At 41.4% G+C, this 26779-nt stretch overlaps 1 protein-coding gene across 1 annotated transcript; it reads left to right on the top strand.

Annotated features, from left to right (window-relative positions):
• The first annotated feature begins 2629 nt into the window (after positions 1 to 2629).
• On the top strand, positions 2630 to 17014 carry LOC109878026 (solute carrier family 25 member 48-like). Its single transcript, XM_031789592.1, has 7 exons — positions 2630 to 2836; positions 7838 to 7881; positions 8663 to 8734; positions 9467 to 9719; positions 10983 to 11273; positions 15171 to 15304; positions 16298 to 17014. Exons 1-7 carry the CDS (start codon positions 2791 to 2793, stop codon positions 16400 to 16402), a joined length of 945 nt encoding a protein of 314 aa, XP_031645452.1. The 5' UTR covers positions 2630 to 2790; the 3' UTR covers positions 16403 to 17014.
• The last annotated feature ends 9765 nt before the right edge of the window (positions 17015 to 26779 follow it).

The raw sequence follows: 26779 nt of genomic DNA, 5'->3' as shown, positions 1-26779 counted from the left end.
GATACATCGTTATGAATGGAATTATAGATAAACTTCTCCTTAATGCAACCGCTGTGTCAGATTTCAAAAAAGCTTTACGGAAAAAGCACACCATGCAATAATCTGAGCACAGCGCACAGGCACCATAACAAGCCATACAGATACCAGCCATGTTGTGGAGTCAACAGAAGTCAGAAATAGCATTATAAATATTCACTTACCTTTGCACTACCAGGAATCCCAGTTCCACAATAAATGTTTGTTTTGTTCGATAAAGTCCATAATTTATGTTCAAATACCTCCTTTTTGTTTGCGCATTTAGTTCACAAATCCAAATTCATGAGGCACAGGCACTTACAGCAGACGAAAAGTGAAAAAGTTCTGTTACAGTTCGTAGAAACATGTCAAACGATGTATAGAATCAATCTTTAGGATGTTTTTAACATAAATCTTCAATAATATTCCAACCGGGCAATCCCTTTGTCTTTAGAAATGCAATGGAACGCAGGTCGCTCTCACGGACACGTGCGTGACCAGCTCATGGCCTTCTGCCAGACCCCAGACTCAAACAGCTCTCATTCACTCCCCCTTCACAGTAGAAGCTTGAAACAAGGTTCTAAAGACTGTTGACATCTAGTGGAAGCCTTAGAAAGTGCAATCGGACCAAATGTACACTATCTTGGATAGGCAAAAAGTTGAAAAACTACAAACCTCAGATTTCCAACTTCCTGGTTGGATTTTTTTCTCAGGTTTTTGCCTGCCATATGAGTTCTGTTAAATACACAGACATCATTCAAACAGTTTTAGAAACTTCAGAGTGTTATCTATCAAACCCCACTAATGATAATGCATATCTTAGCTTCTGGGCCTGAGTAGCAGGCAGTTTACTCTGGGTACCTTATTCTTCCAAGCTACTCAATACTGCCCCCCAGCCATAAGACGTTTTTAAAGACTTTTTTAAAGAATAATGTGCAGGTATTGTACAACCCAGGTGTGCAAAGACTTGATTTAGGGGTGTTAATATTTATGTAAATTTGATATTTTTGTATTTTATTTTCAATATATTTGCAAAAATGTCTAAAGCATGTTTTCACTTTGTCGTTATGGGGTATTGAGTGTAGATAGGTGAAAATTATAGAGATTTAATACATGTTTAATTCAGGTTGTAACACACATTTTTGGGAACAAGTCAAGGGGTATGAATACTTTCACTAAATGCACATGCTAATAAAAGTGTCGGTTTTTATCCTCTACAGGATCGGCGGGTACCCCGCGGGACGGTTGAACTAACGTAGGCTAATGTGATTAGCATGAGGTTGTAAGGAACATGAACATTTCCCAGGACAAAGACACATCTGATATTGGCAGAAAGCTTAAATTCTTTATAATATAACTGCACTGTCCAATTTACAGTAGCTATTAAAGTGAAAGAATACCATGCTATTGTTTTAGGAGAGTGCACAGTTATGAGCTTGAAAAGTTAGTAATAAACCAATTAGGCACATTTTGGGCAGTCTCGATACAACATTTTGAACAGAAATGCAATTGTTCATTGGATCAGTCTAAACCTTTGCACATACATTGCTGTCATCTGGTGGCCAAAATCTAAATTGTGTCTGGGCTGGAATAGTACATTATGGCCTTTTTCTTGCATTTCAAAGATGATGGTAAAAAAAAAAAAAAACGCATCGTTTTTTTCTTTGTATTATCTTCTACCAGATCTATTATGTTGTATTCTCCTACATTCATTTCACATTACCACAAACTTCTAAGTGTTTCCTTTTAAATGGTATCAAGAATATGCATATCCTTGTTTCAAGCAGTTCGATTTGGGTATGTTATTTTAGACAAAAATTGAAAAAAGGGGCAGATCCTTAATAGTAATTGGGGTTTTCTGAATGAGTCTTGCGGTCCAGAGGTGCAAGCAAACAGAAAGTATCTCTGTTCCACTTCTGGCACCATATTTTACTTGTAATTTTCCATTCTGCAGTGTAATGGTTTCTTATCTTTGAGTGCTATATGTGTGTTTTTCTAGGCAATATGTCTGGGTGTGTCTTCAACCCTGTTATGTTATCTCCTCTTTCACAATATATACGGTTAGTTTGCTATATAGCCTATTAATTAGGAAAATAACTTATTAACAACTAAAAAGAAGAAAAAAAGCTATGTTTCACAACGTTTATGGAGTTTATTTGTGTTGCCCAAATAAGTTGATAAATGTTTTGTGATATGATATAGCCTAGACCACATTTCCATTATGCATTTGTACTAAAATGCTGTCTTTATGCATCAGTCTCCTCCCATGTGGCTAATTATGTAAGTGACCAATGAAGATTATATTTTGTTTACATCCACATTCCTCTTGGTTTACAGTATTTATGACGTTATTTTATTCCCAACTGCACAAACAATTTTGGACAGCTTGAAGGTCATCAGGGCAAGTTTGTTTAGCATAGCCCGGTGTCCCGTTTTAGGAGATTCCATTTCTCCTGACGTTAAAACTCTACTGACCGGGGCACCGGACCATGCAAAACGAGCATTCCCATTGTTTTGAGACCGCAAATGCTGTACAGAAATCCTAGATGCTGATTGGTTTAGAGACGTCCAATCCCTCTCAACTTTTTTCTGTTTACTGACCCTCCTACACCTATCTAGAGGTTTACAAAGATGCTTGGAAAGTACATTTGTTTTACTTTGTTTCTACCCCGCGTGTCTATATCGACTTTCGATTCCAGACAATTAAGATTTCTGCTCACAAGTGACTGACTGGTGACAGTGACAAAAGAAAAGGTATATTAAGAGCATCCAGAAATGAATTGTTTTCATTTAGATGACTTCCTTGCAGGGTGGATTGGAGGTGAGTGTCCGTTATTTTTTAACTAGTCAATTAGCAGTAGAATTAGAGATGAGTTTGGGATAGAGCACGTGTTGGACAATTGTATGTCGATTTGGTTTGTTTATCATCATGTGTGTTAGACAAATAAACGTTTGTTTTTCATTTTAATACATTTGCTATGTTTGTTTAACCCTAACCCTAGGCCTATGTTTCATCTATGTTCTATTATAAATTTAAAAAAATGAATCATTGGAACTAAGTTTAAACAATGGGAAGCATACACAGAGTTTCCTAATCTAATTGCCCACATCGTGCTTGACATGTTATCATTTTGATCAAACACTTAACGGGAGTTAATAATTAAATAAACAGTTCCAACACGTTTGACTATTTAGTTTGAGAAAAAGTATTCCTTTTCTATATTCTACTTCTGCAAGGCGCGCTATCTGAACGACCAGTAAAGGGGTACAGTAGTTTCACATTACATAATGCTATCTGTGGAATGCTGTAGCTTGTTCTCACTCTTCATCGCCTGTTATTCGCCTATAGGCAGACTACTGTAGTTGTGAACATTATCGGCCTACGTTTGTTTGTTTGTTTTTGAAAATGTTGAGTCAGAATGATCCCGAAACAGAGGTAGAGCGGTGGTTGTGTTTTAAAATGCTGTTGAGACTGTCTGGCGGGACATGATTCTCCCAGTTCTCTCCGTACTTCGCTGAATATCTGTGGTACTATAGTTGTATTGTCTGAGGAGGGTTGGATGTTCTAGGCAGTATACCACTGAAACAACATTATGTTGTTATTATCTCTCCCTCTATCTCACTCGCTTTCAATTCAATTTGCCTTATTGGCATGACGTAACAATGGACATCTTGCCAAAGCGTACTTTGGCGATTAAGTGATACATTTGCGATATTAACATAATATTAATAATCAATACAGTCAACGGGACAATCAGTAACAACAATATTCAAGGGTTAAAATAACCATACAATGGACAATAACAATGGTATCAAGGACATGTGCAGGTTGGTTGGTCTGTCAGACACTGTCCCTCGTTTTATGGCAGGCAGCAATGTAGTGCGCTGCCAACCCACAGCTCTCTGCGTCCTCCCCCAACAGGACGGGTAGCCTATTGTCATCAGAGAGGTCTTTGAAACGTTGAATAAGGGTTTTACATTTGGGGTAATTACACTCATTGTTTCATATTTTTGAAATTTTGTTAGGATATGCAGTTCTGTCACAGGATCAGCTGTGGTGCATGGCTTTGCTCGCTGAGCCTGTACTTTGTCAAGGTTTTCCTAAGGTTTTGATCAGTAACCTTGGTCAAATAGTTTGCCACGGTGTACTGTCGATTTAGTGTGTTAGTAGAACAGATTTGTAAACTCAGCCCCAGGTCCAGCTGGATGAGGGGACTGAGACTTCAGTGTGTTAGTAGAACAGATTTGTAAACTCAGCCCCAGGTCCAGCTGGATGAGGGGACTGAGACTTCAGTGTGTTAGTAGAACAGATTTGTAAACTCAGCCCCAGGTCCAGCTGGATGAGGGGACTGAGACTTCAGTGTGTTAGTAGAACAGATTTGTAAACTCAGCCCCAGGTCCAGCTGGATGAGGGGACTGAGACTTCAGTGTGTTAGTAGAACAGATTTGTAAACTCAGCCCCAGGACCAGCTGGATGAGGGGGCTCTTTGCTCAGTTCTTGGCATTGCAGGGCGTGGTAATGATATGAGAGGGTGTCACTGTATTTGAGATGTTTCCAAAACTTAATTGCTCTATTTTGAGTTTTTCTTATTATCAAATAAAATTGTATTGGTCAAATACACATGTTTAGCAGATGTTATTGGTCAAATACACATGTTTAGCAGATGTTATTGGTCAAATACACATGTTTAGCAGATGTTATTGGTCAAATACACATGTTTAGCAGATGTTATTGGTCAAATACACATGTTTAGCAGATGTTATTGGTCAAATACACATGTTTAGCAGATGTTATTGGTCAAATACACATGTTTAGCAGATGTTATTGGTCAAATACACATGTTTAGCAGATGTTATTGGTCAAATACACATGTTTAGCAGATGTTATTGGTCAAATACACATGTTTAGCAGATGTTATTGGTCAAATACACATGTTTAGCAGATGTTATTGGTCAAATACACATGTTTAGCAGATGTTATTGGTCAAATACACATGTTTAGCAGATGTTATTGGTCAAATACACATGTTTAGCAGATGTTATTGGTCAAATACACATGTTTAGCAGATGTTATTGGTCAAATACACATGTTTAGCAGATGTTATTGGTCAAATACACATGTTTAGCAGATGTTATTGCGAGTGTAGCGAAATGCTTGTGCTTCTAGTTCTGACAGTGCAGCAATATCTAACATGTAATCTAACAATTCCACAACAAATACCTAATACACACAAATCTAAGTAAAGGAATGGAATAAAATAAATAAATATATGGATGAGCAACAACCATTAGTGGATATTGGCCTAATTCTGCCCTGCATGTATTGTTTGTAGTTGTCCTCTGGACACGTAGGAGACTCTTATAGAACTCTGCATGCAGGGTTACAATCGGGTGTTTGTCCCATTGGGTGAAATCTTGTTTTGCAAGTGGACCCCACACCTCACTGCCATGAAGTGCAATTGGTTCAATGACACATTTAAATTCGATTTAGGCAATTTTAATAAGTATTTAGATTTTAATTGCGTAGAATGTCCTGCATGCTTTCTTTCAATTCAATTTCAATTTAAGGGCTTTATTGGCATGGGAAACATGTGTTAACATTGCCAAAGCAAGTGAGGTAGATAATAAACAATATAAATTAACAGTAAACATTACACTCACAAAAGTTCCAAAAGTATAAAGACATTTCAAATGTCATATTATGTGGAAATTGTTGAAGTTAAAAAGGGAAAATAAATAAACATAAATATGGATTGTATTTACAATGGTGTTTGTTCTTCACTGGTTGCCCTTTTCTTGTGGCAACAGGTCACACGTTGCTGCTGTGATGGCACATTGTGGCATTTCCCCCAGTAGCAATGGGAGTTTATCAAAATTGGGTTTGTTTCCAAATTCTTTGTGAGTCTGTGTAATCTGAGAGAAATATGTGTCTCTAATATGGTCATACATTTGGCAGGATGTTAGGAAGTGCAGCTTAGTTTCCACCTCATTTTGTGGGCAGTGTGTACATATCCTGTCTTCTCTTGAGAGTCAGGTCTGCCTTTGGTGGCCTTTCTCAATAGCAAGGCTATGCTCACTGTGTCTGTACATAGTCTAAGCTTTCCTTAATTTTGGGTCAGTTACAGTGGTCAAGTATTCTGCCACTGTGTACTCTCTGTTTGGGCCAAACAGCAATCTAATTTGCTCAGGTTTTTTTTGTTAATTCTTTCAAATGTGTCAAGTAATTATATTTTTGTTTTCTCATGATTCAGTTGGGTCTAATTGTGTTGCTGTCCTTGGGTGTTTGTGAACAGAGCTCCAGGACCAGCTTGCTTAGGGGACTTTTCCAGGTTAATCTTTCTGTAGGTGATGGCTTTGTTATGGAACGTTTGGGAATTGCTTCCTTTTAGGTGGTCGTAGAATTTAACAGCTTTTTTCTGGATTTGGATCATTATCGGCCTAATTCTGCTCTGCATGCATTATTTGGTGTTTTTGCCCATTTTAACCACACACTTGTTGTTTGTGTACATGGATTTTATAATGTTTTATGTTTTCCCCCCAACACCACTTTTCATCAATTTGTATAGCAGACCCTCATGCCAAATTGAGTCGAAGGCTTTTTTGAAATCAACAAAGAATGACAAGACTTTGCCTTTGTCTTGGTTTGTTTGTTTGTTAATTAGGGTGTGCAGGGTGAATACATGGTCTGTCATACGGTAATTTGGTAAAAAGCCAAATTGACATTTCCTTAGTACGTTGTTTTCACTGAGGAAATGTACAAATCTGTTGTTAATGATAATGCAGAGGATTTCCCCAAGGTTGCTGTTGACGCATATCCCACATGAGTTATTCGGGTCAAATTTGTCTCCACCTTTGTGGATTTGGGTGATCAGTCCTTGGTTCCAAATATTGGAGAAGATGCCAGAGCTAAGGATGATGCTAAAGAGTTTATGTATAATCAATTGGAATTTGTGGTCTGTATATTTTATCATTTAATTGAGGATACCATCAACACCACAGGCTTTTTTGGGTTCAAGGGTTTGTATTTTGTCCTGTAGTTCATTCAATGTAATTTGAGAATCCAGTGGGTTCTGGACGTCTTTAATAGTTGATTCTAAGATGTGTATTTGCTGTTTGTTCTTTGTTAAGAAGGGGCGGCAGTGTAGCCTAGTGGTTAGAGCATTGGACTAGTAACCGAAAGGTTGCAAGTTCAAATCGCCGAGCTTACAAGGTACAAAATCTGACGTTCTGCCCTTGAACAGGCAGTTAACCCACTGTTCCTAGGCCGTCATTGAAAATAACAATTTGTTCTTAACTGACTTGCATAGTAAAAGTTTTTAAAAAAGAAGAGAAGTGATTTACCCATACATCTCCATTTTGGATAGATAACTCTTTGTGTTGTTGTTCGTTTAGTGTTTTCCAATTTTCCCAGAAGTGGTTAGTCTATGGATTCTTCAATTACATTGAGCTGATTTCTGATGTGCTGTTCCATCTTTTTCCTTAATATATTGTTGTATTGTTGTAGTGATTCACCATAGTGAAGGCATTTTCTGGGTTGGATAGGTTTCTCAATTTCTTTCTTAGGTTTTTGTGTTCTTCATCAAACCATTTGTCAATGTTAATTTTCTTCGGTTCTGTGTGTGTTTCTCTCTTTCACCCTCACTCTCTCCCCCCCTCTTTCTTTCACTCTCTCTCCCCCCTCTTTCTTTCATTGTCCCCCCTCTCTCTTTCACTCTCTCTCCCCCCCTCTTTCTTTCACTGTCTCCCCCCCCCCCTCTCTCTTTCACCCCTATCTATCCCTTCTCACTCCTCTAAATGTGGTTTCCATCTGTTTTTCCAATAGGAGCTTCCAGTGTTATTGTGGGTCATCCTCTGGACACAGTCAAGGTAAATGAGGACACAGTTCAACACATAAAGGACTGGTTTCTCAGATACTGATCAAGCCTAGCCTTGAACTGAAAGGACATTCTCTGTTTATCTTGAGTTTAAGTTCAGGTTTAGGCTTAATCTGTGTACAGGAAACTGTCCGATGAGGTTTAAACGGTGGAGGCTGCTGAGTTGAGGAAGACCCATAATAATGGCTGGAATGACACAATTGGAATGGAATCAAACACCTGGAAACCATGGAAACCATGGAGACCATGTGTTTGATACCATTCCACTCCAGCCATTACCACCAGCCCATCTTCCCAATTAAGGTGCCACCAACCTACCGTGGGTTTAAATCAGGGATTGACATTAAGGTCTGAAAAGCACTCACAAATGCCTTACATTGTCTCTTTCATTTAAACTATGGAGGGGAACCAGGCAGATCAATGCCTGCAGTTTCGTTGCTGCCAGTAAAAAAAAATATATATATTTTTTTTTTAAGGCCCAGTTTGGGGTAACCTCCGAGCAAGCTCAATTTGCCTAACTGTTCAGTTCACTTGCTCTAGGCAATAGATCAACCCTTAATGTCAAACCTTGTTTGTTTTTTAACCAAACATGCAATATTACTGTATCTGTACATACACAGGTACCATTTAGAGGGCTATAGGCCTGCAGTAACATTAAAACCCGTTAGCACGCATCACCTAGCCTACATGCTGTAGATCGTGTAGGCCATTGTTTTATGTAGTGGGAATGTTGAGGTTCTTATCGTTTCCCATTCTATGATTCTACCCAACAGACTCGTTTACAAGCTGGGAAAGGATACAAGAACACCCTTCACTGTGTCCTCCAAATCTACAGAAAGGAAACGGTTAGTGATTAACGACTTGTTACTTATATTTCTTATTTGTATTTTTGATTTTTTTTTACTACATTGTTGGTTAGGGGCTTGTAAGTAAGCATTTCCCTGTAAAGGTCTACCTACACCTGTTGTATTCAGGCACATGTGACTAATATTATTTGATTTGTCACTACTTCTTGTAGTCTAAATGAAATATAGGCCATTTAGCAGACACTTTTATTCAAAGCAATTTACAGTCATGCGTACATGGACATTTTGTGTGTGGTCTCAAAGGGAATGGAACCCAGAGAAAGCCATGGGAGGCCATGGGATAATATTTGGCATGATAAACCATTTGTCGTCGTTGTATTAGTATGGTTTCCTTTAGAACTGTAGAGGCCTTGGACATAAGTGTCAGCCTCGACAACTACTGTAAAAGTTCATTAATAATATCCTATATTCAACTCACACTCTCACCTGTAGATTATACTATAGGCCTAGCTGTGACAGTTCTGGAATGAAAAAATGTGACTTTTGAAGCAACTGTGCTTTTGTTTTATAAAAAATGATTGTGCCTTGCTGTGAATACTCCCTCTGTACTGGGGGGGGGGGGGGGGGGGGGAGAAAAACCTGGAAAGAAGCAGAGGGCGCTCTGGGAGAAAGAGAATGCTTAAAGCTGCCAAAGGCCACGTGGTGTACTGGGACCCAGTCCTTCTGCAAAACAAATTGTTCCATAAAACCTCAAATTTTTCTTCCACCTAGATTGCTGGCTTCTTCAAGGGTCTCTCCTTCCCGCTGGCCAGCATCACTGTGTATAACTCAGTGGTGTTTGGATTCTTCAACAACACACAGAGGGTTATAAGCAAGTACCGCCATGGTGACGAGAGACAGTCGTGTGGTATGCTGGACATGACCCTGGCCAGCATGTTGACAGGGCTGATGTCAGTGGGACTCGGAGCGCCGGTCGACTTAGTTAAGATCAGACTGCAGATGCAGACTCTGCCCTGTCTAGCAGGTAAAGTCAAAGCCCAATACAACATTATATAACATTCTAGCAGGTATTTCCTTTAGTACAACTACCCTTCAGACCATTCTAGAAGGTATTTCCTTCAGTACAACTACCCTTCAGACCATTCTAGAAGGTATTTCCTTTAGTACAACTACCCTTCAGACCATTCTAGAAGGTATTTCCTTCAGTACAACTACTCTTCAGACCATTCTAGAAGGTATTTCCTTCAGTACAACTACCCTTCAGACCATTCTAGAAGGTATTTACTTTAGTACAACTACCCTTCAGACCATTCTAGAAGGTATTTACTTTAGTACAACTACCCTTCAGACCATTCTAGAAGGTATTTACTTTAGTACAACTACCCTTCAGACCATTCTAGAATGTATTTACTTTAGTACAACTACCCTTCAGACCATTCTAGATGGTATTTACTTTAGTACAACTACCCTTCAGACCATTCTAGAAGGTATTTACTTTAGTACAACTACCCTTCAGACCATTCTAGCAGGTACAGTGCCTATAGTTCCCATGGGTTTAGACAGCTCATTTTAGTGGGACTTTACTCAGAGGTCTAGATTAGAACCTTAACAGAATAAATTGACAATTCAATGAACCAGGGAAAACGATTATTTTGCCTATTCTGATTCAGTTTTAGTTTTCCAACAAGCCGTTCATATTTCACAACAAGCAACTCGGGCGAGCCAGCTTGAGATGATAAATCCCGTGGATTGTAACCAGCTCACTTAAAAGGTTGATAAAACTGAAAGGCGTTATAAACACATGTCAGTGATGAGTCACCAGTCACCGTTTTGAAGACGGAAACTGCTGCACCTTTTTTTATATATGGCGATGTACCACGCGTCCTTGTGTGTTGCCCCATGGATCTTTATGGTGCCTACAATATAGGGCATAATACATGGGTTAAATGTTGACCATCACCTGTTGTTCTGGTATATAGTTAAAGCCTCCTTCCATATAAGAGGCGGCAGGGTCGCCTAGTGGTTAGAGCTTTGGACTAGTAACCGGAAGGTTGCAAGTTCAAACCCCTGAGCTGACAAGGTACAAATCTGTCATTCTGCCCCTGAACAAGGCAGTTAGCCCACTAGGCTGTCATTGAAAATAAGAATTTGTTCTTAACTGACTTGCCTAGTCAAATAAAATATGAAGAAAAGTTTGACCCATAGTTTGGATTATCTTCTTTCTGCATGAGTGATCAATAAAGGGAAGTAGAATCTAATCATTGTTTTGTTTCCTTGTGTATTTTAGAGAACCTGAACCTTGCCGGGACGACCGGAAACGTGAACGGTAACATCGCCGTGCGCTCCGTGACTCTCCAGGGCCAGCCGACCTACAGAGGGCCCATCCACTGCATCAGCTCCATACTGCGGACTGAGGGGATCCGGGGGCTTTACAGAGGGGCCGCGGCCATGGTCCTGAGAGACGTCCCTGGGTACACGCTGTACTTCATCCCCTACGCGTTGTTCCGTCGCTGGCTATCCCCTGAAGGGAGGTCATCACCTCATCCCTGTACTGTATGGGTGTCTGGAGGACTGGCAGGTAACTGGAATGTGTTTAGGGAAGGATGATAATGTTACTGTTGTGATTGGTGGAAGCAAATTTGAAAGTAGCCTTTAGGTCAGATAAAGGAGCATTCTGTTGAAACCGTGGCCTCGTTTTGGTTTCCACTAGGCCAGAGAATGTACTGGTGGACGGTTGTTAGGCCCAATAATAAAACAAACCCACAATCCTGACATTGCTAGCAGGGCTGTAACCAGGTTTGAGTTTTAGTCTACCGCCTTCCGGACCTCACTGTCTCATCGTTGTCGGGTATCCGGCCTACCACTGTTGTCTTCAGCAAACTTAATGATGGTGTTGGAGTCGTGCATGGCAATGCAGTCATGGGTGAACAGGGAGTACAGGATGGTACTAAGCACTCACCCCTGAGGGGCCCCCGTGTTGAGGATCAACGTGGCAGATGTGTTGTTGCCTACCCTTACCACCTGGAGGCGGCCCGTCAAGAAGTCCAGGATCCAGTTTCAGAGGGAGGTGTTTAGTCCCAGGATCCTTAGCTTAGTGATGAGCTTTGAGTGCACTATGGTGTTGAACGCTGAGCTGTAGTCAATGAATAGCAATCTCACATAGGTGTTCCTTTTGTCCAGGTGGGAAAAGGCAGTGTGGAGTGTGATTTGAGATTGCGTCATCTGTGGATCTATTGGGGCGATATGCGAATTGGAGTGGGTCTAGGGCAGGGGTGCCCAACCCTCTTCCTGGAGATCTACTGTCCTGTAGGTTTTCAATCCAACCCTAATTTAGCAAATCTGATTCAGCTAGTTAAGGTCTTGTTGAGCAGCTAATAAGTAGAATCAGGTGTGTTAAATTACATTTGGACTGAAAACCCACAGGACGTTAGATCTCCAGGAAGAGGGTTGGACTGAAAACCCACAGGACGGTGGATCTCCAGGAAGAGGGTTGGACTGAAAACCTACAAGATGGTAGATCTCCAGGAAGAGGGTTGGGCAGCCTGGTCTAGGGTTTTTCCGGGATGAACACCTAGCCTATTCGCTATACATTTATGTTATACCTCTGAAATATGATAAATGATTCACACTTTCACGTAGCATCAACAACTGTTCAGTCAGTTGTAAATGATGAATTGCATAAAATTATCAACTCTTTACATCAATACTGTTCTCTTGCTTGTCAAAATACATAGCATTCACATGTTTGTATTCCTAGGCATTACTAATCAAGCTTCGCACAAACAGACCTCTGTATTATCAGTGGTGTAGTGTTTTTTTTTTTTAAGTTGGGTAATGGGTGAACTATGAACTTCCATCGAGCGAGATAAGATGAACAACCACACAGAGAGGAAAATGTAGGACATTTTTAAGAACTGTTTGCGTGTTGATAGAATTTTAATACGGAATTCAGAAGTACAATGCTTGTCTTTCATAATTGGGTCAGATATACTTGGGAGGTGTAGTGTCAGCGTTTTGTTGCTGGCATGTCATGCCTAAGTTTTCTAATCTTGCCAATGAAAAAAAAAATCATTAAAGTAGTTGGCTCTGTCAGTGGGTTTTGTGATGAATGAGCCATCTGATTCAATGAATGATGGAGCTGAGTGTGCCTTTTTCTCAAAAAATTGTAATTGAAGGTGCTTCAAATCTTTTTACTATCATTCTTTATGTCAGTTATCTTTGTTTCATAGTATAGTTTATTTATTTTTATTCCGTTTAGTCACATGATTTCTAAATTTGCAGTACGTTTGCCAATCGGTTGTACAGCCAGTAGTGACATAGTAAAATATACATAGTGACATAGTAAAATATACATAGTGACATAGTAAAATATACATAGTGACATAGTAAAATATACATAGTGACATAGTAAAATATACATAGTGACATAGTAAAATAAATACAAGAGTGAAAAAAATATGTCAAGGATATTTCATGCTGAAACTCTCATATTAAACAAAAAAAATGTATTTAAAAAAATATATATTTTATTTACAATGACGGCCTACACCGACCAAACCCGGGCCAATTGTGCACCACCCTACGGGGATCCCAATCACGGCCGGTTGTGATACTGCCTTGATTTGAACCAAGGTGTCTATTGTGACGTCTCTAGCACTGAGATGCAGTGCCTTAGATCGCTGCGCCACTCGGGAGCTTTTCACTAAGTCGATGGTTTATATTTAGACGTTTTACAGCTTCGTCATTCTGTTTTCTATTTTAAATCATCTTATTTAATTATATTTTGATACGGACACACAGAGGGCAAGACATAATTACAGACATCTGTGATAAGTACTCGAAGGGCCACTAGATGTCTTGTGATATATTTCAAGGATTTGATGTATTCTAAAATAATTCTGGTAGTTTTACCCTCCTTTTACAACTGTAGTTCTCAATAAGTGAGGGTCTGATGTTTTTGGTCAAATACAAAATGTTTGTGTGGAAAGCAACAAGGAGAAGACAAATGGGATTTGTAATAGATTAGAACAGAAGGGACAAGCTTCCATTCCCACTGAAAGGTGACTTCCTAGCAGTGTGTCTCAGCACAGATTTCAAAAACCTGCCAGTTCAGTGTGTTTTGAAGAAACATCTTGACGTTTTATAAAATGTAATTGGCTGTTTTTAAGAATGTAACTGCAATCCATTTATTTTTGTGTGTTTAAAAAAAAAAAAGTCAGTTAAGAACAAATTCTTATTTTCAATGACGGCCTTCTTAACTGACTTGCCTAGTTAAGTGGGTTAACTGCCATGTTCAGGGGCAGAACAACAGATTTGTACCTTGTCAGCTCAGGGATTTGAACTTGCAACCTTCCAGGTTACTAGTCCAACGCTCTAACCACTAGGCTACCCTGTAAATCATCTGAGTTGATGTAATCTGATTACGTAATCCCTGTTACATGGAATCTGTCAGTACCCAAAACTGGTTGTACCTCTATGGTAGCTACACTCTTAACTGAGTGCTATTGTCTTCTCTACCACCAAATGATTTATTATTATGATTTGTATTACATATAACATATAACATATATATATAACATATAAAGCTTTGCTGACTGGAACATGCCCTGATTGTAGCCAAAGCCTGTTACAAGGACCTTCTAAATCATTATAGATCAACTCTGTTGCTACATGCTAAAGTACATCACTGTAGCCAAAGCCTGTTACAAGGACCTTCTAAATCATTATAGATCAACTCTGTTGCTACATGCTAAAGTACATCACTGTAGCCAAAGCCTGTTACAAGGACCTTCTAAATCATTATAGATCAACTCTGTTGCTACATGCTAAAGTACATCACTGTAGCCAAAGCCTGTTACAAGGACCTTCTAAATCATTATAGATCAATTCTGTTGCTACATGCTAAAGTACATCACTGTAGCCAAAGCCTGTTACAAGGACCTTCTAAATCATTATAGATCAACTCTGTTGCTACATGCTAAAGTACATCACTGTAGCCAAAGCCTGTTACAAGGACCTTCTAAATCATTATAGATCAATTCTGTTGCTACATGCTAAAGTACATCACTGTAGCCAAAGCCTGTTACAAGGTCTATCTAAATCATTATAGATCAACTCTGTTGCTACATGCTAAAGTACATCACTGTAGCCAAAGCCTGTTACAAGGACCTTCTAAATCATTATAGATCAATTCTGTTGCTACATGCTAAAGTACATCACTGTAGCCAAAGCCTGTTACAAGGTCTATCTAAATCATTATAGATCAACTCTGTTGCTACATGCTAAAGTACATCACTGTAGCCAAAGCCTGTTACAAGGACTATCTAAATCATTATAGATCAACTCTGTTGCTACATGCTAAAGTACATCACTGTAGCCAAAGCCTGTTACAAAGACTATCTAAAACATTACAGATCAACTCTGTTGCTACATGCTAAAGTACATCTCCTGACCTCTGACATGTTTCTGTCTACAGGTTCTATCTCGTGGGTCACGGCTACTCCAGCAGACGTGGTGAAGAGCAGACTACAGGCTGACGCTCTCCACGCAAGGAAATATAGAGGGATTGTCCACTGCGTCGTTCAGAGCTACCAGACCGAGGGGATACATGTAAGCGAACAGACACACAGTACACACTGGGCCCGTTTCCCAGACCCGTTTCCCAGACCCGTTTCCCAAACCTGTTTCCCAGGCCGGTTTCCCAGTCCCATTTCCCAGACCCGTTTCCCAGACCCGTTTCCCAGGACCGTTTCCCAGGCCCGTTTCCCAGACCCGTTTCCCAAACCCGTTTCCCAGACCCGTTTCCCAAACCCGTTTCCCAGACCCGTTTCCCAGACCCGTTTCCCAAACCCGTTTCCCAGGCCCGTTTCCCAGGCCCGTTTCCCAGACCCGTTTTCCAGACCCCCCATTAAGTCTGTAGACCTGGACAAAGCAGCACTTTAGGTGAAGATCATTGAACATGCTTCTTTGTCCATGTGTAGGTCTAATCTTTGTACGGGAAACCAGCCCACCGTGTAGTAATTTAACATCGATTCATCACTACATTTTCATTTGTAATGTAATACAATAGCCTCTGGTTTTGGTGTAGCTTTGTGGCAACATAGATAATTGCTGACACTACTAGTAGCTGCAGGTTTTATTCCCATCAGCTTTTAAGGTTTATACTCAGGTGAACCCAACTCAACATGTCCTGTAAAAGTCACAAGGGCGAGACGAGATCTGTTCCAAAGAAAAGTTATTAACTAACTACCAAGGTCGTTCCTAGGTTAAGAGGGAGTTCAAACAGGTTTTGGTCAATTTGTGATGTAACAAAATAGCCAATAGTATTATGTCACACACCCCCCCCAAGTGACCAGACAGATCTTGTTCAAATGTGTTTTGGCAGACAGCGACTGATCATAGACATTTGATCAATACCTGACAATAATTTAACAAGAAAGGCACTTGGCCTGAATAAGCTTGAATAGGTGTTAACCATGTGGTTTCAGCGATTATGTTTGTTTGTTTGGCTGTTATGAACATTAGGATATTAAGTTTTAATTGAATTCCTTTTTCTTTCTTTTTTACACGTTATATAATTAATTCTTCTCGATCTCTCTCCAGGTCTTTTTCCGCGGAGCCTCCGTGAACGCTATCCGAGGCTTCCCAATGAGTGCCACCATGTTTCTGGGCTACGAACTCTCTCTGCAGTTCTTCAGGGCTCTCTAGTATCTACACAAGGAATATAATGAAACATTATCTTGACAGTTATCCTCTTGTCCTAGGACACTCCAAATGGTTTCCTCAGGAAGATCATTTGAATCCTTGCAGAATGAAAGTAGGGAGTGTCTTGACTTGAGAATTGTTCTAGTTGAGAATTATCTGCGCTATTGCCATAATACAATCTATTTATAAAGTGTAAATACTAATTTCTTATATTAAGAAAATATCTTAAATTAAAGTGCCTTACCTTATTAATTGACAAATGTATACATTTAAATATGTTATTCTATAATATACAGTAACAGTATGCTTAATATTGCATAAATTAACTCGTTTTAGGACCCAACAGTAAACCAGTTCTAACCTCCATAATGATACGCACATGAATCATTATATTTTGTTGGTGCCAAGGCTTTTAATTAAACTGTTTAAACTTTGTGATTTGTAAATAAGTATGAGAGAAATTAAATGTCATTCCACAAGGAGGCATAGTTTTGTACATCCTTTTTTCTTTTAAAGTTATTTTAAATGTGGGTTTTTGGGGGGGAATTCTTGTTACGGACTGTTTCAGTACACTTTTACTTGGAAAATCTAATAAACATATTGTTTAAATTGAAATTGTATTCTTTCTTTGAATCCTCTCCAAAAGTCAGAGTGCTTTCTAAATGACTGCAGTAACCTTAAAGATACTAGGCTACTGACGTGTAACAGTAATCAAGTAAACACAGGAACAAAAACATCAGGGGCCCACAATGTTGGAAGCTTGTTACTGAACACATGTATGGGGGCAATGAGGAATCCTTCTGAAGAACTTATCTCAGGCCTGTGGGTGACTGATAAAGTCAGGTGGCAGAGTGCTTCTGTACAGCTGTCTTTACACTATACAGTAATGCAGTGTTTCCCTAACTCTGTCCTGGGCCCCCATACCACACCAACTCCCCCACGTTTTGAATGAACTGTTGACTACAAACAACCTCCACTAAAAGGCGCTGTTCTCTAAAAAAAAAACTTTACCAGCTGATATCCTAGAGCAGGGGTTATCAACCTCTGGGACCCCCAACCAGTCCATATATTTACACTATTCTAGAGTTAGTGCCCCTGAATCAACGGAATAAATACCAAGGTTAAACAGAGGTAGCACAGGGCTACAACTAAATTGTGAAATGTCTGGTGGTCCTTGAAGAGAGGTTTGAAAACCAATGTCCTAGAGGACAATAATTATATGAAAAATTGCTCTCTATATACACTACATGACCAAAAGTATGTGGACACCTGCTTGTTGAACATCTCATTCCAAAGTCAAGGGGCATTCATATGGAGTTGCCCCCCCCCCCCCCATATGGAGTTGCGTGGCTCACAGTCGGCGATCCAATTCATCACAAAGGTGTTCGATGGGGTTGAGGTCAGGGGTTCTGTGAAGGCCAGTCATGCTGAAACAGGAAATGGCCACGAAGTTGGAAGCACAGAATTGTCTAGAATGCCATTGTATGCTGTAGCATTAAGATTTAACTGGAACTAAGGGGCCTAGCCCGAACCATTATTCTTCCTCCACCAAACTTTACAGTTGGCACTATGCATTCAGGTAGTGTTCTCCTGGCATCCGCCTAACCCAGATTTGTCCGTTGTACTGCCAGATGGTGAAGCGTGATTCATCACTCCAGAGAACGCATTTCCACTGCTCCAGAGTTCAAAGGTGGCGAGCTTTACACCACTCCAGCCGGCGCTTGTTATAGCGCATGGTGATCTTGGGCTTGTGTGCGGTTGCTCTGCCATGGAAACCCATTTCATGAAGCTCCTGAACAACAGTTATTGTGCCAACGTTGCTTCCAGAAGCAGTTTGTAACTCTGTAGTGAGTGTTGCAACCGAGGACAGAGAATTTTTACGAGCTACATGCTTGGCGGTCCCGTTCTGTGAGCTTTTGTGGCCTACCACTTCACAACTTAGCTGTTGTTGCTCCTAGACGTTTCCACTTCGCAATAACAGCACTTACAGTTGACCGGGGCAGCTCTAGCATGGCAGAAATTTGACGAACTGACTTGTTGGAAAGGTGGCATCCTATGACGGTGCCACATTGAAAGTCACTAAGCTCTTAAGTAAGGCCATTCTCCTGCCAATGTTTGTCTATGGAGATTGCATGGCTGTGTGCCCAACTTTATACACCTGTCAGCAACGGGTGTAGCTGAAATAGCCGAATCCACTCATTTGAAGGGGTGCCCACATACTGTTGTATATATAGTGTATTTTTTCAGACTTCCTCAAAAAAAAAAATCTTGTTTTTCACACATTATTTAAATCCAATATTCCTCCCTCGGACCTCCTCCAATGAGATTTGCGGAAACGGGGATGGAGGAAGCAATAATTTGACCGCTAGTAATGTTTGCAGAGAGCCCCTGTGTGGTGTTGTTGGCTCTAGCCATGTGCAGCTGAATGAATGGCCTAGTACCAGTCTGCCCTCTGCCAACTTAACCCATCACCAGTCTCTCTCTCTCTCTCTCTCTAGTGACTGACTAATGTATGGATGGATAGTCTTAGGACACAGCAAGGGAAGGATGAGGGAAGTGACATAACTAAAATATATCTTAAGATACCTTTTAAAGAGCACAGTGAGCACACATAAAAACTCAGATCCACCTAAGGTTTTGGGAACATTTTGAAAAGGACAGAAAGGCCCTCACACTGAACATGCTCCCAGTGCAATACCTTTATTGATGACCTTAAGATCCAACACGGGTCTTCGTCAGGTCACCTGGTTAGATGGATCTTAACCAGGTCCCCTGGTTGGATGGATCTCCGTCAGGTCACCTGGTTAGATGGATCTTCGTCAGGTCACCTGGTTAGATGGATCTTCGTCAGGTCACCTGGTTAGATGGATCTCCGTCAGGTCACCTGGTTAGATGGATCTCCGTCAGGTCACCTGGTTAGATGGATCTTCGTCAGGTCACCTGGTTAGATGGATCTCCGTCAGGTCACCTGGTTAGATGGATCTCCGTCAGGTCACCTGGTTAGATGGATCTCCGTCAGGTCACCTGGTTAGATGGATCTTCGTCAGGTCACCTGGTTAGATGGATCTTCGTCAGGTCACCTGGTTAGATGGATCTCCGTCAGGTCACCTGGTTAGATGTATCTCTGTCAGGTCACCTGGTTAGATGGATCTTCGTCAGGTCACCTGGTTAGATGGATCTCCGTCAGGTCACCTGGTTAGATGGATCTCCGTCAGGTCACCTGGTTAGATGTATCTCTGTCAGGTCACCTGGTTAGATGGATCTCCGTCAGGTCACCTGGTTAGATGGATCTCCGTCAGGTCACCTGGTTAGATGGATCTTCGTCAGGTCACCTGGTTAGATGGATCTCCGTCAGGTCACCTGGTTAGATGGATCTCCGTCAGGTCACCTGGTTAGATGGATCTTAGCCAGGTCCCCTGGTTGGATGGATCTCCGTCAGGTCACCTGGTTAGATGGATCTCCGTCAGGTCACCTGGTTAGATGGATCTCCGTCAGGTCACCTGGTTAGATGGATCTTAGCCAGGTCACCTGGTTAGATGGATCTCCGTCAGGTCACCTGGTTAGATGGATCTCCGTCAGGTCACCTGGTTAGATGGATCTTAGCCAGGTCACCTGGTTAGATGGATCTCCGTCAGGTCACCTGGTTAGATGGATCTTCGTCAGGTCACCTGGTTAGATGGATCTCCGTCAGGTCACCTGGTTAGATGGATCTCCGTCAGGTCACCTGGTTAGATGGATCTCTGTCAGGTCACCTGGTTAGATGGATCTCTGTCAGGTCACCTGGTTAGATGGATCTCCGTCAGGTCACCTGGTTAGATGGATCTCCGTCAGGTCACCTGGTTAGATGGATCTCAGCCAGGTCACCTGGTTAGATGGATCTCCATCAGGTCACCTGGTTAGATGGATCTCATTCAGGTCACCTGGTTAGATGGATCTCTGTCAGGTCACCTGGTTAGATGGATCTCCGTCAGGTCACCTGGTTAGATGGATCTCCGTCAGGTCACCTGGTTAGATGGATCTCCGTCAGGTCACCTGGTTAGATGGATCTCCGTCAGGTCACCTGGTTAGATGGATCTCCGTCAGGTCACCTGGTTGGATGGAAACGTTGCTAATAAAGGTGGTTATTGGGAGCAAATCAGCAGGCCTTTCTGTCCTTTTCAATGTTACTTCATTAGCCCACAGCACCGATGTCTTTCAGGATGTGTTACTCTTTGACCACTAACTTTTCTATAACAACCAAATAAACAAAGCTGAAGTTACATTGTCCTGTCCTGAGGTTACATAGTCCTTTCCTGAGGTTACATTGTCCTTTCCTGAGGTTACATTGTCCTTTCCTAAGGTTACATTGTCCTTTCCTGAGGTTACGTTGTCCTTTCCTAAGGTTACATTGTTCTTTCCTAAGGTTACGTTGTCCTTTCCTAAGGTTACGTTGTCCTTTCTTTCCTAAGGTTACGTTGTCCTTTCCTAAGGTTACGTTGTCCTTTCCTGAGGTTACGTTGTCCTTTCCTGAGGTTACATTGTCCTTTCCTGAGGTTACGTTGTCCTTTCCTAAGGTTACATTGTCCTTTCCTAAGGTTACGTTGTCCTTTCCTAAGGTTACGTTGTCCTTTCTTTCCTAAGGTTACGTTGTCCTTTCCTAAGGTTACGTTGTCCTTTCCTGAGGTTACGTTGTCCTTTCCTGAGGTTACGTTGTCCTTTCCTGAGGTTACGTTGTCCTTTCCTAAGGTTACGTTGTCCTTTCTTTCCTAAGGTTACGTTGTCCTTTCTTTCCTAAGGTTACATTGTCCTTTCCTAAGGTTACGTTGTCCTTTCCTAACGTTACGTTGTCCTTTCTTTCCTAAGGTTACGTTGTCCTTTCCTAAGGTTACGTTGTCCTTTCCTAAGGTTACATTGTCCTCTCCTAAGGTTACGTTGTCCTTTCCTAAGGTTACGTTGTCCTTTCTTTCCTAAGGTTACGTTGTCCTTTCCTAAGGTTACGTTGTCCTTTCCTGAGGTTACGTTGTCCTTTCCTGAGGTTACATTGTCCTTTCCTGAGGTTACGTTGTCCTTTCCTAAGGTTACATTGTCCTTTCCTAAGGTTACGTTGTCCTTTCCTAAGGTTACGTTGTCCTTTCTTTCCTAAGGTTACGTTGTCCTTTCCTAAGGTTACGTTGTCCTTTCCTGAGGTTACGTTGTCCTTTCCTGAGGTTACGTTGTCCTTTCCTGAGGTTACGTTGTCCTTTCCTAAGGTTACGTTGTCCTTTCTTTCCTAAGGTTACGTTGTCCTTTCTTTCCTAAGGTTACATTGTCCTTTCCTAAGGTTACGTTGTCCTTTCCTAAGGTTACGTTGTCCTTTCCTAAGGTTACGTTGTCCTTTCTTTCCTAAGGTTACGTTGTCCTTTCCTAAGGTTACGTTGTCCTTTCCTAAGGTTACGTTGTCCTTTCCTTAGGTTACGTTGTCCTTTCTTTCCTATGGTTACGTTGTCCTTTCCTAAGGTTACGTTGTCCTTTACTGAGGTTACGTTGTCCTTTCCTGAGGTTACGTTGTCCTTTCCTGAGGTTACGTTGTCCTTTCCTAAGGTTACGTTGTCCTTTCTTTCCAAAGGTTACGTTGTCCTTTCTTTCCTAAAGTTACATTGTCCTTTCCTAAGGTTACGTTGTCCTTTCCTAAGGTTACGTTGTCCTTTCTTTCCTAAGGTTACGTTGTCCTTTCCTGAGGTTACGTTATCCTTTCCTAAGGTTACGTTGTCCTTTCCTAAGGTTACGTTGTCCTTTCTTTCCTATGGTTACGTTGTCCTTTCCTAAGGTTACATTGTCCTTTCCTGAGGTTACTTTGTCCTTTCCTGAGGTTACGTTGTCCTTTCCTTTGGTTACGTTGTCCTTTCCTGAGGTTACATTGTCCTTTCCTGAGGTTACGTTGTCATTTCCTGAGGTTACGTTGTCCTTTCCTAAGGTTACGTTGTCCTTTCCTAACGTTACGTTGTCCTTTCCTGAGGTTACGTTGTCCTTTCCTGAGGTTACGTTGTCCTTTCCTTTGGTTACATTGTCCTTTCCTTTGGTTACGTTGTCCTTTCCTGAGGTTACGTTGTCCTTTCCTGAGGTTACGTTGTCCTTTCCTATGGTTACATTGTCCTTTCCTAAGGCTACGTTGTCCTTTCCTAAGGTTACGTTGTCCTTTCCTAAGGTTACGTTGTCCTTTCCTAAGGTTACGTTGTCCTTTCCTTTGGTTATGTTGTCCTTTCCTGAGGTTACGTTGTCCTTTCCTAAGGTTACGTTGTCCTTTCCTAACACTACGTTGTCCTTTCCTGAGGTTACGTTGTCCTTTCCTAAGGTTACGTTGTCCTTTCCTAAGGTTACGTTGTCCTTTCCTTTGGTTACGTTGTCCTTTCCTGAGGTTACGTTGTCCTTTCCTGAGGTTACGTTGTCCTTTCCTTTGGTTACATTGTCCTTTCCTGAGGTTACGTGGTCCTTTCCTTTGGTTACGTTGTCCTTTCCTGAGGTTACGTTGTCCTTTCCTATGGTTACGTTGTCCTTTCCTAAGGCTACGTTGTCCTTTCCTAAGGTTACGTTGTCCTTTCCTAAGGTTACGTTGTCCTTTCCTTTGGTTACGTTGTCCTTTCCTTTGGTTATGTTGTCCTTTCCTGAGGTTACGTTGTCCTTTCCTATGGTTACGTTGTCCTTTCCTAAGGCTACGTTGTCCTTTCCTAAGGTTATGTTGTCCTTTCCTAACGTTACATTGTCCTTTCCTGAGGTTACGTTGTCCTTTCCTAAGGTTACGTTGTCCTTTCCTAACGTTACGTTGTCCTTTCCTAAGGTTACGTTGTCCTTTCCTTTGGTTACGTTGTCCTTTCCTGAGGTTACGTTGTCCTTTCCTAAGGTTACGTTGTCCTTTCCTAAGGTTACGTTGTCCTTTCCTGAGGTTACGTTGTCCTTTCCTAAGGTTACGTTGTCCTTTCCTAAGGTTACGTTGTCCTTTCCTGAGGTTACGTTGTCCTTTCCTAAGGTTACGTTGTCCTTTCCTAAGGTTACGTTGTCCTTTCCTAAGGTTACGTTGTCCTTTCCTTTGGTTATGTTGTCCTTTCCTGAGGTTACGTTGTCCTTTCCTAACGTTACATTGTCCTTTCCTGAGGTTACGTTGTCCTTTCCTAAGGTTACGTTGTCCTTTCCTAACGTTACGTTGTCCTTTCCTAAGGTTACGTTGTCCTTTCCTTTGGTTACGTTGTCCTTTCCTGAGGTTACGTTGTCCTTTCCTAAGGTTACGTTGTCCTTTCCTAAGGTTACGTTGTCCTTTCCTGAGGTTACGTTGTCCTTTCCTGAGGTTACGTTGTCCTTTCCTAAGGTTACGTTGTCCTTTCCTAAGGTTACGTTGTCCTTTCCTAAGGTTACGTTGTCCTTTCCTTTGGTTACGTTGTCCTTTCCTAAGGTTACGTTGTCCTTTCCTGAGGTTACGTTGTCCTTTCCTAAGGTTACGTTGTCCTTTCCTGAGGTTACGTTGTCCTTTCCTAAGGTTATGTTGTCCTTTCCTAACGTTACGTTGTCCTTTCCTGAGGTTACGTTGTCCTTTCCTGAGGTTACGTTGTCCTTTCCTTTGGTTACGTTGTCCTTTCCTTTGGTTACGTTGTCCTTTCCTGAGGTTACGTTGTCCTTTCCTGAGGTTACGTTGTCCTTTCCTATGGTTACATTGTCCTTTCCTTTGGTTACGTTGTCCTTTCCTTTGGTTATGTTGCCCTTTCCTGAGGTTACGTTGTCCTTTCCTGAGGTTACGTTGTCCTTTCCTGAGGTTACGTTGTCCTTTCCTGAGGTTACGTTGTCCTTTCCTGAGGTTACGTTGTCCTTTCCTGAGGTTACGTTGTCCTTTCCTAAGGTTACGTTGTCCTTTCCTAAGGCTACGTTGTCCTTTCCTAAGGTTATATTGTCCTTTCCAGCACAGTTCCAGCAATTATGATGGATGTGTAACCAGGCTGTACAAATGGGCTCAACTCAGTTTGGCTCAGTAGTGGAAAGCAGGGGAGCAACATCCCCCCCCCCCCCCCCCCCCACACACACACAGTTATATCATTGGAATGTGATACAAAACGAGGCAACGGTGTGCTTTAGGACCATGTGGACGCCTCCAAGCTGTTTGGAGTTTTTATCCACCTGTAGAAATATATATATATAGACAAAAAAAACACTGTTCTACCCATCGTTTGGGAAACACCCTATTTGATCTAATGATTTTTAATGTGCAAAGCTACCATGTTGTATTTGTGTTGCTTTAGAAAATAGACAATGAATTGTCTCGATATACATTGTGATGATAACGTTTCCCTGACAGCCAGGTGTAGGTCCTGAAAGAAGAGGCATCTGATAAAACATCAGAGTAATATAAGATCTCCGTGGTTTCAGTTACTACAACGCCAAACAGCTGTAGTTACAGTGCCTTGCGAAAGTATTCGGCCCCCTTGAACTTTGCAAACTTTTGCCACATTTCAGGCTTCAAACATAAAGATATAAAACTGTATTTTTTTGTGAAGAATCAACAACAAGTGTGACACAATCATGAAGTGGAACGACATTTATTGGATATTCCAAACTTTTTTAACAAATCAAAAACTGAAAAATTGGGCGTGCAAAATTATTCAGCCCCTTTACTTTCAGTGCAGCAAACTCTCTCCAGAAGTTCAGTGAGGATCTCTGAATGATCCAATGTTGACCTAAATGACTAATGATGATAAATACAATCCACCTGTGTGTAATCAAGTCTCCGTATGAATGCACCTGCACTGTGATAGTCTCAGAGGTCCGTTAAAAGCGCAGAGAGCATCATGAAGAACAAGGAACACACCAGGCAGGTCCGAGATACTGTTGTGAAGAAGTTTAAAGCCGGATTTGGATACAAAAAGATTTCCCAAGCTTTAAACATCCCAAGGAGCACTGTGCAAGCGATAATATTGAAATGGAAGGATTATCAGACCACTGCAAATCTACCAAGACCTGGCCGTCCCTCTAAACTTTCAGCTCATACAAGGAGAAGACTGATCAGAGATGCAGCCAAGAGGCCCATGATCACTCTGGATGAACTGCAGAGATCTACAGCTGAGGTGGGAGACTCTGTCCATAGGACAACAATCAGTCGTATATTGCACAAATCTGGCATTTATGGAAGAGTGGCAAGAAGAAAGCCATTTCTTAAAGATATCCATAAAAAGTGTTGTTTAAAGTTTGCCACAAGCCACCTGGGAGACACACCAAACATGTGGAAGAAGGTGCTCTGGTCAGATGAAACCAAAATGGAACTTTTTGGCAACAATGCAAAACGTTATGTTTGGCGTAAAAGCAACACAGCTCATCACCTAGAACACACCATCCCCACTGTCAAACATGGTGGTGGCAGCATCATGGTTTTGGCCTGCTTTTCTTCAGCAGGGACAGGGAAGATGGTTAAAATTGATGGGAAGATGGATGGAGCCAAATACAGGACCATTCTGGAAGAAAACCTGATGGAGTCTGCAAAAGACCTGAGACTGGGATGGAGATTTGTCTTCCAACAAGACAATGATCCAAAACATAAAGCAAAATCTACAATGGAATGGTTCAAAAATAAACATTTCCAGGTGTTAGAATGGCCAAGTCAAAGTCCAGACCTGAATCCAATCGAGAATCTGTGGAAAGAACTGAAAACTGCTGTTCACAAATGCTCTCCATCCAACCTCACTGAGCTCGAGCTGTTTTGCAAGGAGGAATGGGAAAAAATGTCAGTCTCTCGATGTGCAAAACTGATAGAGACATACCCCAAGCGACTTACAGCTGTAATCGCAGCAAAGGGTGGCGCTACAAAGTATTAACTTAAGGGGGCTGAATAATTTTGCACGCCCAATTTTTCAGTTTTTGATTTGTTAAAAAAGTTTGAAATATCCAATAAATGTCATTCCGCTTCATGATTGTGTCCCACTTGTTGTTGATTCTTCACAAAAAAATACAGTTTTATATCTTTATGTTTGAACCCTGAAATGTGGCAAAAGGTCGCAAAGTTCAAGGGGGCCGAATACTTTCGCAAGGCACTGTATGGTTACTACGGTAACGTTGTGAACTGGACAAAGACTCAAGAGAGGACAGTCGTAAAACAAAACGATAGGCAATAAAATGGGAATAAAATGGTGAAAGATTAACTTTGTCATCCGTGTGTCAACAGAATCCATGATGACTGGTCTAGACAGAGAGATGGTGCCAGCCCGGGCCGCCATCCGTCCTCCATTGTGTGTGTGTGTGTGTCTGTGTGTGTGTGTGTGTGTGTGTGTGTGTGTGTGTGTGTGTGTGTGTGTGTGTGTGTGTGTGTGTGTGTGTGTGTGTGTGTGTGTGTGTGTGTGTGTGTGTGTCTGTGTGTGTGTGTGTGTGTGTGTGTGTGTGTGTGTGTGTGTG

Source organism: Oncorhynchus kisutch, linkage group LG15 (genome assembly GCF_002021735.2).
Source record: "Oncorhynchus kisutch isolate 150728-3 linkage group LG15, Okis_V2, whole genome shotgun sequence".
Classification (NCBI taxonomy): Eukaryota; Metazoa; Chordata; class Actinopteri; order Salmoniformes; family Salmonidae; genus Oncorhynchus; species Oncorhynchus kisutch.
This window is presented reverse-complemented; position numbering and strand designations above follow the sequence as displayed.

What these genes read in the sequence shown, in the direction of transcription:
- LOC109878026 (XM_031789592.1), top strand. Translation starts at nt 2,791, where the DNA reads ATGAATTGTTTTCATTTAGATGACTTCCTTGCAGGGTGGATTGGAG. An exon ending in AAATCTACAGAAAGGAAACG is followed by an intron (nt 8,735 to 9,466) that starts GTTAGTGATTAA and finishes TCTTCCACCTAG; the next exon opens with ATTGCTGGCTTCTTCAAGGG. An exon ending in GGTGTCTGGAGGACTGGCAG is followed by an intron (nt 11,274 to 15,170) that starts GTAACTGGAATG and finishes TTCTGTCTACAG; the next exon opens with GTTCTATCTCGTGGGTCACG.